This window comes from Monodon monoceros, unplaced genomic scaffold (assembly GCF_005190385.1).
Source record: "Monodon monoceros isolate NGI ecotype Baffin Bay Population unplaced genomic scaffold, NGI_Narwhal_1 Super_Scaffold_15, whole genome shotgun sequence".
Taxonomy (NCBI): Eukaryota; Metazoa; Chordata; class Mammalia; order Artiodactyla; family Monodontidae; genus Monodon; species Monodon monoceros.
This window is the reverse complement of record NW_021703771.1, coordinates 88,149,588-88,162,180: the sequence shown is the minus strand read 5'-3', so window position 1 is coordinate 88,162,180 and position 12,593 is coordinate 88,149,588. Positions and strand designations below refer to the sequence as shown.

At 43.2% G+C, this 12,593-nt stretch overlaps 1 protein-coding gene across 2 annotated transcripts; it reads right to left on the bottom strand.

Annotated features, from left to right (window-relative positions):
- Positions 1 to 37: 37 nt before the first annotated feature.
- CUNH6orf120 (chromosome unknown C6orf120 homolog) lies at positions 38 to 1,485 on the bottom strand. 2 transcript variants are annotated; one of them, XM_029223696.1, is made up of 2 exons: positions 1,421 to 1,485; positions 38 to 1,149 (listed from the first exon to the last, which is right to left on the bottom strand). In XM_029223696.1, exon 2 carries the CDS (start codon positions 1,103 to 1,105, stop codon positions 551 to 553), a length of 555 nt encoding a protein of 184 aa, XP_029079529.1. In that variant the 5' UTR covers positions 1,106 to 1,149; positions 1,421 to 1,485; the 3' UTR covers positions 38 to 550. The 2 variants fall into 2 exon arrangements, with proteins under 2 accessions (XP_029079529.1, XP_029079530.1); XM_029223697.1 differs by lacking the exon at positions 1,421 to 1,485 and adding an exon at positions 1,347 to 1,415.
- Positions 1,486 to 12,593: the final 11,108 nt, after the last annotated feature.

The following is a 12,593-nucleotide window of genomic DNA, read 5'->3' as shown; positions in this document are numbered from 1 at the left end:
AACGGAAGACTTTTAATAGGAGCCCAAGATGATAAAATTACAAATGACCTGATGAGATTTGGTGCAGGTGGGTTTAGAACTGTCTTTAACTGGGACCTGCCTACCAGGAAATCCTGTTTGGACAGGAGGTGCTGTCCCTGCTTGGGGTGTAGGCATGGGACTTTAGTCCATGCTCAGGCAAGTGTGGAGAAATCATTACATTTCAGACTTGCTTTTAGTTAACTCTTCAACGCTGACAGTTTGTAACTTCATAAGGCACTGCAATCATGTTTAGTCACCTGACAAACTAATCAAAATGGGGTTTAAACATTTTATTATGCACACTCCTTTTACAGGAATTTTGATGTTCAGAAAGAAAATAAATATCGTGCTTGATGCTTTTCATACTTCTGGGGTGACTGAGGTAACAAAACTGTATGGCTTTATTTTTCCATCCCCCATCTAGGAAAGGTAACCAGAATTCCAACCAGGTACAAGTAGCTAGGTTCACAGCGAACTGCACTCAGCTTCGCAGATTAAGGGTATTATACTCCACAGTACGTTCAAAGAATCAGAAAAGAATTTCAAGTACCAATTTCAAAATACTAATTAATATCGTCCAAAGAACAGATTCCTCTTCTTGAGATGCATCTTCTGGAGCATAAGCCTGCTTCCGACTCGTATCTGTACCGTCTGAATAAGCAGTCTCACCAAAGGGGTGCTGTTCGATCGTTGTATCATAATACACTTTCATTTCAAATTCACTCTCGTGGTGAGACGGATGTCCATAAATCCCTATTCCCACGGGGCGCTGGAAGTGCGCTGGTATGAAAACCACGTCCTGGCCACAAGTGACAGACTGTAACTCGTAGTCATCAAAGCTCGGGTGCAGGGTGCTATCGGATACATATAGGTCCGCATCACCTTTCAAGCTCTGCATCTTAAGAACTATCTTTCCCTCATGATTTAACCTCAAATAGCTGTAATTCCCAGCTCCTATCTGACCCTGAACAACGTGCAGAAGGATCCATTCTTCTGGAACTTCCTCCTCGTCAGAGGCGTTCAACGAGGAGACAGCCTGAGATGCCAGAAGCAGCAGCAGAGCGCTCTTCCACGGAGCTGCCATAACTGGGGCGCCTAGTGCGGTGCCTTCCTCATCTGTGACTTGTCCTGCGGACACACGACAGCGGGAGGACACGCTGAGCGCGTCCGGAGCCGCAGACTGCGGGCGGGTCCCGGCCACCTCGGCGGCCCGCCCCGCGCTGCCCCCGCCCCGCCCCCGGCCCGGGGAGGGGACCCGCGGGGAGGAGGACGCGCGCGAAGGCGGGGCGGGAGGGGCAGAGGAGGGGAGTGGGCCGGGGACCCACCGGGCGCGGGGTCGGGCGGAGGGTCCGCCGGGGTGGGCAAGGGCAGCAGGTCCGGTATCCGCCCCTGGACTCACCTCCACTCCCCGCAGGCGCCGCGCCGGGAGCATGAGGACCGGGCGGCCGAGCCGGAGGAGCCGGAAGTGAGGCGCGCCCGGAAATAAGGCGTCCGGAGGTGGCACGGCGCCCGAAAGTGAGGAAAGCCGGTAGTTGGCCGGCGCCCGGAAGTGAGGCAAAGCCCGGAAATGAGGTAGTGCGTAGACTCCGGGTTCTCGCGAGAATGGCGAGGTGGTGAGGGCGCCGAGGTGCGGGGGCTCGTAACCAGGGCGACGGGGGCGGGGCGCTGGCCCTACGCCGCCGGGTGCTCACCTGGATTGCGCGTCCACTTGGTGAGTTCAGCGTCAGGTCCCAGAGGGATCCCAGGTGAGAAACAGGTGCGCCCGAGGGACCGTTGTCCGGGCGCCTGTTACCTGTTCTCTCTTTCTCTTAACTGTGTTACTTCTCGAAATGCTCCTAAGAGAGGCTTCAGACTGAAGTTGTATTCATATTCAGCATTTATTTTGTTAATTTGGAATATGGTGTTAATGGACGCCTGTTGGCCATTGGAAAAGATTCTCCCAAGAAAGATTATGTGCATTTTAGTATCACACTTTCGTGTTGATTCCAATTCCTGTGTTTCATTTTAGAACTTAATGGATCACTTTTGTGGAAACAGGTGGAGTGTAAATATTAAAAACAGGCAGTGACCCTTGTGCTCCTTTCTACAGAACCTGAACTCTGCTAAGTAGCTACAAGATGTGGGTTGGTCATGTTGCTAAGGAGATTGTCATGTGTTGGGTGAAAGAATATGTCTGTTGCCGCATTGAATAGTTACATTTGCTGTCACCTTTGGGCATGTAAAAGAGACATGACAGACTTAAGGCTGATTATTTTGGGGGGGTTGATTTGCCTGAAGTTAGGAGAAATTGTATCCAGGTGGGTAGTTACTGGTTTGGGTTGATGATGAGATGGCACTAGTGGACCTCAACACTTCCTCCTGCAAGAAGTATCTGGTTACCTGTGACACCCGCTGAACCGGGGCTGTTCCAAGGTTAACATTTTCCTGTCAAGAAAGCATATCAGACTGGAATACAAGGAAGTGTGTAGGTTATAGAGATACATCTGGATCTGTTTTAAATCATTGGAAAAGATTGACTTTAAAACTTTAGCATCATTACTGCTATTGGTAGTCAATGACTTGTGCTTGCCTAACAAGTCATGGTGGTGTGGACTGAAAAAAATGCACAACCTAAAAGCTGAGAGTTATGTTTTATTCGGTGGACATTCTGAGGACTTCAAGCTCAGGAGACAGGATTCTCAGATAGCTCTGAGGGACGGCTACGAAGAGGCAAGGGGGAAGCCAGGATATGTAGGAATTTTTGTAACAAAGACCAGGTAGTTGGAACATCAAAAGATTACTGTTAATTAGAGAAAACCAGATATCTCAAGTTAAGGAATTTAGTGCTTTTCTACGTATGGGAAGATGCAAGAGTCTGGGCTCACTGAAATCCTTCCTTTGATATGCACTTCAGCTATCTGGGGCCAGTATCCTGTGTTTTCTCATCCTGAGTCCCCTCAGGGTGCACCGTTGGGATGCTGTAATGTGATGGTTTGATGGCTGCAACATCCTGTGTTTACTGATATGGCAGACAACTTTCTTCATTCACGTGGCATAGAAGTACAAAATTTGTGTTTCAAGAACCACAGGTTTGTAAAATCAGGCTTTACTCAGCCTGACCAACAGAAAGAGTATATCAGTTTTATTTTTAATTAAAGCAGCTAAATATAAAGGTAGTAATACCTTTTAAAGTGCTTAATAACTTAGGAAAGGACTTAAAGTCACGGGAATGCCTGAGTATAATTTGGTAGTGTTCCCATACCTCCGTGATCAGCCATTGCTCCATTTTTATACTAGTTCTGTCCTCAAAGGAGCTAGAATTAGAACCTGTCTCTGGTTCTGGCGAATGTGTAGAACTTTATATTTTCTTTTGCTACAAAGTAAGCCATTAAGGGTACTTTAATTATGGTGCCTGTGGGCACTCAACCTGCTGTCTGACTACCACACTGTGTTTTCCTAACTCAAGAATAAATTGGCACATCTCTGGCTGGCTTAGCTGCTAAAAGAGAAAGATTATGATCTTTTTTACTCAAAGTGGAGTAGTTTTCTCTTTCTAAAAAATATACATATACACATTTATACAAAGGAAAATAAAACAGAAGGAGATGCGCAAGGTTTTAACAGTGGTGCCCCTTGTTTTTTTTTCTAGTCTGGATTTTCTAATTGTGTGCAATTTACATGCTCTGCTGTATCAGTGAAAGGGTCTTGAATATACAGCCTCTAGCTGTCTGGGATTTACTGACTTAACTTTAAAACAATGGTCTCTCTAGCAGCCACTGTCTCCAGATTTTCCTAAGGTGCTTCTGTAGCCTGAGATACACGAGAACCTTGTTAGAAACTAACTGTAGTGTGCCCTCTCAGACTTGTTCCTGTGATGCGCATACTGGACTCTTACATTGATTTTCCCCGGGGAAGACACAGCAAGGAGGGGAGGTAGGGAGGGAAAGGCCAACTCTATTATTTTTGCATTGTTTAAATATTTTGCATTGTATTCCTTTTGTACATGAAAAAGGTTAAAGGATTTCTGTCGGTGTGGGTAGACTAGTGCAGAAGCAAAGGACCCTTACAGATAATAGCATGCTTCCTGCCCACAGGGTCCTTGTGGCTGTTCAGGCCGGATGCCACTCCTCAGCATCTCTCCACCTGGTGGTTCCCTCCTCAGTAGGCCCTCCAAAGCCTCTCCATCTAGCCAGGGGGTGGGGGGAGGGAAGAGAGTCAGGTGGGAGGGTTTTCTGGGCTGGGCTTGTAAGTGGCCTACATTGCTTATCCCACATACTCCCTGCCCCTGCTGCCCTGGCCAGAACTCAACCACGTGGTGGCACTTAGCTCCAAGGAAGCTGGGTCTTGTAGTTTCCAGAAGGGAAGGGAATGGCTTGGGGAACAGGGGCAGCCTCCGTTATCTGACTAAAGCCAGAAGTCTGCTTCGTCTCTGAGCCCACAAGCAGAACCCACCTCCCCGAGGCACAACCTGGGCAGGGCGTCCAGCGGGACACAGAGGACTCTCAGCATGCACTGCTCTCCCCGTCAGCCCCGGACGTGGTTCCTCAGGGTCCAGTGACCCATGAACTGCTCCCCCTCCAGAGACTCTCCCCTTCCTAAGGGAGACAGGTCCATAGCAGTGCTGAAATCAGGTGGAGTGGGTGTTGGAGGAGTTTCCCAAGTGGACCCTGACTCTGCTGCCCGGGGACCGGACGGCTGTTTTCTGAAGCCTTTGGTCCTCCCCACAGACCTTCCCCTCCATGGCCTCGTGTAAAGTGGTCTGTGAGGAGGGGGCTGCTGTGGTCCCCCTCCTGCAGCCGTGAAGACGGGGGCCCAGAGACGCTCAGTCCTAAGCAGTCAGCCGTCGTGCCTGCTGTGCCCTTTCTCTGGCCTCCTGGCTCTGTTCGTCCTGTCAGCTCCGCCTGCCAGCCGGCAGCTCTACCTCAGTCCCGCCGGGTGTGCTGTTCAAGCCCGACTTTTTCTTTTCTTTGTGCGTACTTGCTCTCTTTTCTCTCTTGAAACTGAATGGCTGAGACCTGGAGGTTATGTGGAACTAAAGGCTTGAGTGGGAAGGTAACCATACTTGACCTGACCTTCCCGGGAAGGCTGAGTCTAGATGGTCCCTGGTCTCTTTGGAGCTTTGAGGGGCAACCCATTCCAGTTTGCCTCCCTGAAGCCCCCAGGCTTCTGGATACTTTCTGTTTCCACTTGTTTCTGCTTGCTTGAGCCAACTTTAAGTGTGGGCTACCAATGCTGGTTCTTTCCCATCATTTCCTTGAGGGCTACAGGATCAGAGAGAGGGGTCTGCCTTCCAGGTCATTACAAAGTGGAGTTTAACCAGATGCTCCGTCACCGTGGACCACCTGCATACCGTGTTCTGGTGCGTCTGGGCAGGCTTTTGCAAATAATCTCACGTTTCAGTGCCTGACACAGTAGAAGTTCATTTCCTGCTTTTCACCACCCCAGCCCAGTGCTGCTGGTCAGGTGAACCCTACTGGGTAGCAGCTCAGGTGACCAGGTACTTTCCACTAAGCGCCCTCTCTTGATGTTCCGGTGGACGGAGGCTCGTGCCAGTGGGGCTGAGCCTGTGCATAGGGCTGCAGCTTCTCCCTGCATTCAGCTGGGTTGTGTGACTTCCAGAGAGGCCGGGGAATGTGGTTTGGCTGTTGGGAGAAAGTGGAAAGGGTTTTTTGGTGAAAAACTAGCAGGAGAAGATGGCGTACTAGGAGGCCGCAGAATTCGCGTCTCTGCACAGCCAGGGCACCTACCAGGCACCGGTGGGGGACCACGGACACCAAAGGGGATGGGAGGAACCCCGAGCGACTGGTTGTTTCAATTATAGTTTTATTTTTCCTAATATATTTTTTATCTTTCTAAGTTTATTTTGTTTTCTATTTTTTGATATTGTACTGCTTCTTTCCTTCTTTCTTTCTTCCTTTCTTCCTTCCTTCCTTTCCTTCCTTCTTTCCTTCCTTCCTCCCTTCCTTCCTTCCTTCCTTCCTTCCTCCTTTCTTTCTTTCTTTCTTTCTTTCTTTCTTTCTTTCTTTCTTTCTTTCTTTCTTTCTTTTTCTTTCTTTCTTTCTCTCTCTCTCTCTCCCTCCCACCCTCCCTCTCTTTCTCTCTCTTCCTTTCTTTCCACAAAGCTTGTGGGATCTCGGTTCCCAGACCGGAGGTCAGGCCCGATCGCCTGTGGTGGGAGCTCCGAGTCCAAACTGCTGGACTGACAAGAGAACCTCAGACCCCAGGGAATATTAATTGATGTGAGGCCTCCCAGAGGTCCTCATCTCAGCACCAAGACCCGGCTCTATCCAACTGCCTGCAAACTCCAGTGCTGGACGTCTCAGGCCAAACAACCAGTAAGACAGGAATACAGCCCCACCCGTCAGAAAAAAAAAAAAGAAATGACAGAAAAATATGTTACAGACGAAGGAGGAAGGTAAAAACCTACAAGACCACATAAATAAAGATGAAATAGGCAAGCTACCTGAAAAAGAATTCAGAGTAATGATAGTAAAGATGATCCAAAATCTCAGAAACAGAATGGAGAAAATACAAGAAACATTTAACAAGGATCTAGAAGAACTAAGGAGCAAACGAACAGTGTTGAACAACACAATTACTGAAATTAAAAATACTCTAGAAGGAATCAATAGCAGAATAACTGAGGCAGAAGAACGGATAAGTGAGCTGGAAGGTAAAATGGTGGAAATAACTGCCAGGGGGCAGAGTAAAGAATAAAGAATGAAGAGAACTGAGGACAGTCTCAGAGCCTCTGGGACAACATTCAACGCACCAACATTCAAACTATAGGGGTCCCAGAAGAAGAAGAGAAAAAGAAAGGGTCTGGGAAAATATTTGAAGAGATTATAGTCAAAAACTTCCCTAACAGGGGAGAAAGGAAATAGTCAAGTTCAGGAAGCGTACAGAGTACCATACAGGATAAACCCAAAGAGAAACACACCAAGATACATATTAATAAACCATAAAAATTAAATACAAGAAAAAATATTAAAAGCAGCAAGCGAAAAGCAACAAATAACATACAAGGGAATCCCCATAAGGTTAACAGCTGATCTTTCAGCAGAAACTCTGAAAGCCAGGAGGGAGTGGCAGGACATATTTAAAGTGATGAAAGGGAAGAACCTACATCCAAGATTACTCTACCCAGCAAAGACCTCATTCAGATTTGATGGAGAAATTAAAAACTTTACATACAAGCAAAAGTTAAGAGAATTCAGCACCACCAAACCAGCTCTACAACAAATGCTAAAGGAACTTCTCTAGGCAGGAAACTCAAGAGAAGGAAAAGACCTACAAAAACAAACCCAAAACAGTTAAGAAAATGGTAATAGGAACAAATATATCAATAATTACCTTAAATGTAAATGGATTAAATGCTCCAACCAAAAGACACAGACTGGCTGAATGGATACAAAAACAAGACTGGTACATATGCTGTCTACAAGAGACCCACTTCAGACCCAGGGACACATACAGACTGAAAGTGAGGGGATGGAAAAAGATATTCCATGCAAATGGAAATCAAAAGAAAGCTGGAGTAGCAATTCTCATATCAGACAAAATAGATTTTAAAATAAAAACTATTACAAGAGACAAAGAAGGGCACTCTATGATGATCAAGGGATCAATCCAAGAAGATATAACGATTATAAATATTTATGCACCCAACATAGGAGCAACTCAATACATAAGGCAGCTGCTAACAGCCACAAAAGAGGAAATCAACAGTAACACAATAATAGTAGGGGACTTTAACACCCCACTTTCACCAATGGACAGATCATCCAAATTGAAATTGAAAATTTCATTTTGAAATTGAAATTTCATTTTGAAATTAATTTCATTTTGAAATTGAAAATTAATAAGGAAACACAAGCTTTAAATGACACATGAAATAAGATGGACTTAATTGATATTTATAGGACATTCCATCCAAAAAACAACAGAATACACTTTCTTCTCAAGTGCTCATGGAACATTCTCCAGGATAGATCATATCTTGGGTCACAAATCAAGCCTTGGTAAATTAAGAAAATTGAAATCATATCAAGTGTCTTTTCTGACCACAACACTATAAGACTAGATATCAATTACAGGAAAAAAATTGTAAAAAATACAAACACATGGAGGCTAAACAATACGCTACTAAATAATCAAGAGACCACTGAATAAATCAAAGAAGAAATAAAAAAATACCTAGAAACAAATGACAATGAAAACACAACAACCCAAAACCTATTTGATGCAGCAAAAGCAGTTCTATGAGGGAAGTTTATAGCAATACAGTCCTACCTCAAGAAACAAGAAAAATCTCAAATAAACAATCTAAACTTACACCTAAAGGAACTAGAGAAAGAAGAACAAACAAAACTCAAAGTTAGCAGAAGAAAAGAAACCATACAGATTTTAGCCTCAAAAGGTATGTTTTCCTGGCTGCATGATAATGGGTTTTAAGCTTTTTCTCACTTATTTATAATAGCTGTCTAATTTTTAAGGATAGTGGATAAAGAATGTCACCTGCCATCCCAGTAAACAATGAGTGTTGTCTGCCATCAAGCCATCTGTCACGGTGCACCCTGAGGGGACTCAGGATGGGGAAAACCAGGGTACTGGCCCTAGGTAGGTACGGTGCATACCTAAGGAATGATTTCAACGAGCCTAGACTCTTGCATCTTCCTATATATATAAAAGCATGGAAAGCATTAACTTGAGATGTCTGTTCTTTGTGATTAGCAGTAATCTTTCGTTGTTCGACTACAGGTTTCTTGTTCGTTTGTTTTGTTTTGTTTTTCAGCAAAAACTCCTGTATATCCTGGCTCTTCCCTGACCACTTTGGAGCAGGTCCTCAGACCCATGTGAGATGCTGCCTCCCAGGCTATAGTCCTCAGTAAGTTCCCTGAATAAAACTTAACTCTCAACTTTTAGGTTGTGCGTTTTTCTTCAATTGACAGGATGTTGATTCTTAGTCTTTATTGTTTCAGATTTTTTCAATACTTTTTGTTTTTTATTTTATTTTATTTTTGAATTTTTGAATTTTTATTTTTTTATACAGCAGGTTCTCATTAGTTATCCATTTTATACATATTAGTGTATACACGTCAATCCCAATCGCCCAATTCATCCCACCCCCCCACCACCACCACTTTCCCCCCTTGGTGTCCATATGTTTGTTCTCTACATCTGTGTCTCTATTTCTGCCTAGCAAACCAGTTCATCTGTACCATTTTTCTAGGTTCCACATATATGTGTTAATATACGATATTTGTTTATCTCTTTCTGCTTACTTCACTCTGTATGACAGTCTCTGGATCCATCCACGTCTCTACAAATCACCCAATTTCGTTCCTTTTTATGGCTGAGTAATATTCCATTGTATATATGTGCCATATCTTCTTTATCCATTCGTCTGTCGATGGACACTTAGGTTGCTTCCATGTCCTGGCTATTACAAATAATGCTGCAGTAAACATTGGGCTGCATGTGTCTTTTTGAATTATGGTTTTCTCTGGGTATATGCCCAGTAGTGGGATTGCTGGATCATATGGTAATTCTATTTTTCATTTTTTAAGGAACCTCCATACTGTTCTCCATAGTGGCTGTATCAATTTACATTCCCACCAACAGTGCAAGAGGGTTCCCTTTTCTCCGCACCCTCTCCAGCATTTATTGTTTCTAGATTTTCTGATGATGCCCATTCTAACTGGTGTGAGGTGATACCTCATTGTAGTTTTGATTTGCATTTCTCTAATAATTAGTGATGTTGAGCAGGTTTTCATGTGCTTCTTGGCCATCTGTATGTCTTCTTTGGAGAAATGTCTATTTAGTTCTTCTGCCCACTTTTGGATTGGGTTGTTTGTTTTTTTTACTGTTGAGCTGCATGAGCTGCTTATAAATTTTGGAGATTAATCCTTTGTCAGTTGCTTCATTTGCAAATATTTTCTCCCATTCTGAGGGTTGTCCTTTTGTCTCATTTGTAGTTTCCTATGCTTTGCAAAAGCTTTTAAGCTTCATTAGGTCCCATTTGTTTATTATTGTTTTTATTTCCATTACTCTAGGAGGTGGATCAAAAAAGATCTTGCTATGATTTATGTCAAAGAGTGTTCTTCCTATGTTTTCCTCTCTGAGTCTTATAGTGTCCAGTCTTACATTTAGGTCTCTAATCCATTTTGAGTTTATTTTTGTGTATGATGTTAGGGAGTGTTCTAATTTCATTCTTTCACATGTAGCTGTCCAGTTTTCCCAGCACCACTTATTGAAGAGACTGTCTTTTCTCCATTGTATATCCTTGCCTCCTTTGTCATAGATTAGTTGACCATAGGTGTGTGGGTTTATCTCTGGGCTTTCTATCCTGTTCCATTGATCTATATTTCTGTTTTTGTGCCAGCACCATATTGTTTTGATTACTGTAGCTTTGTAGTATAGTCTGAAGTCAGGGAGTCTGATTCCTCCAGCTCTGTTTTTTTCCTTCAAGACTGCTTTGGCTATTTGGGGTCTTTTGTGTTACCATACAAATTTTAAAATTTTTTGTTCTAGTTCTGTAAAAAATGCCATTGGTAATTTGATAGGGATTGCATTGAATCTGTAGATTGCTTTGGGTAGTATAGTCATTTTCACAATATTGATCCTTCCAATCCAAGAACATGGTATATCTCTCCATCTGTTGGTATCATCTTTTATTTCTTTCATCAGTGTCTTATAGGTTTCTGCCTGCAGGTCTTTTTTCTCCCTAGGTAGGTTTATTCCTAGGTATTTTATTCTCTTTGTTGCAGTGGTAAATGGGAGTGTTTCCTTAATTTCTCTTTCATATTTTTCATCATTAGTGTATAGGAATGCAAGAGATTTCTGTGCATTAATTTTGTATCCTGCAGCTTTACCAGATTCATTGATTAGCTCTAGTAGTTTTCTGGTGGCGTCTTTAGGATTCTCAGTATCATGTCGTCTGCAAACAGTGACAGTTTTACTTCTTCTTTTCCAATTTGTTTTCTTTTTCTTCTCTGATTGCCGTGGCCTGGACTTCCAAAGCTATGTTGAATAATAGTGGTGAGAGTGGTCATCCTTGTCTTGTTCCTGATCTTAGAGGAAATGCTTTCAGTTTTTCACCATTGAGAATGATGTTTGCTGTGGGTTTGTCATATATGGCCTTTATTATGTTGTGGTAGGTTCCCTCTATGCCCACTTTCTGGAGAGTTTTTATCATAAATGGGTGTTGAATTTTGTCATAAGCTTTTTCTGCATCTATTGAGATGACCATAAGGTTTTTATTCTTCAGTTTGTTAATATGGTGTATCACACTGATTGATTTGCATATATATTGAAGAATCCTTGCATCCCTGAGATAAATCCCGCTTGATCATGGTGTATGATCCTTTTAATGTGTTGTTGGATTCTGTTTGCTAGTATTTTGTTGAGGAGTTTGGCATCTGTATTCATCAGTGATATTGGTCTGTAATTCTCTTTTTTTGTAATATCTCTGTCTGGTTTCGGTATCAGGGTGATGGTGGCCTCATAGAATGAGTTTGGGAGTGTTGCTTCCTCTGCAATTTTTTGGTAGAGTTTGAGAAGGATGAGTGTTATCTCTTCTCTAAATGTTTGATAGAATTTACCTGTGAAGCCATCTGGTCCTGGACTTTTGTTTGTTGGAAGACTTTTTTTTTTTTTTTGCGGTATGCGGGCCTCTCACTGTTGTGGCCTCTCATGTTGTGGAGCACAGGCTCCGGACGTGCAGGCTCAGTGGCCATGGCTCATGGGCCCAGCCGCTTTGCGGCACGTGGGATCTTCCCGGGCCGGGGCACGAACCTGCGTCCCCTGCATCGGCAGGCGGACTCTCAACCACTGCGCCACCAGGGAAGCCGTGTTGGAAGACTTTTAATCACAGTTTCAATTTCATTACTTGTGATTGGTCTGTTAATATTTTCTATTTCTTCCTGGTTCAGTCTTGGAAGGTTATACCTTTCTAAGAATTTGTCCATTTCTTCCAGGATGTCCATTTTATTGGCATAGCATTGCGTGTAGTAGTCTCTTAGGATGCTTTGTATTTCTGTGGTGTCTGTTGTAACTTCTCCTTTTTCATTTCTAATTTTATTGATTTGAGTCCTCTCCCTCTTTTTCTTGATGAGTCTGGCTAATGGTTTATCAATTTTGTTTATCTTCTCAAATAACCAGCTTTTAGTTTTATTGATCTTTGCTATTGTTTTTTTTGTTTCTTTTTCATTTATTTCTGCTCTGATCTTTATGATTTTTTTTCTTCTACTAACTTTGGGTTTTGTTTGTTCTTCTTTGTCTAGTTCCTTTAGGTGTAAGGTTAGATTGTTTATTTGAGATTTTTCTTGTTTCTTGAGGTAGGATTGTATTGCTCTAAACTTCCCTCTTAGAACTGCTTTTGCTGCATCCCATAGGTTTTGGATAGTTGTGTTTTCATTGTCATTTGTCTCTAGGTATATTTTGATTTCCTCTTTGATTTCTTCAATGATCTCTTGGTTATTTAGTAACATACTGTTTAGCCTCCATGTGTTTGTGGGTTTTTTCCCTGTAATTGATTTCTAATCTCATAGCTTTGTGGTCAGAAAAGATGCTTGGTATGATTTCAATTTTCT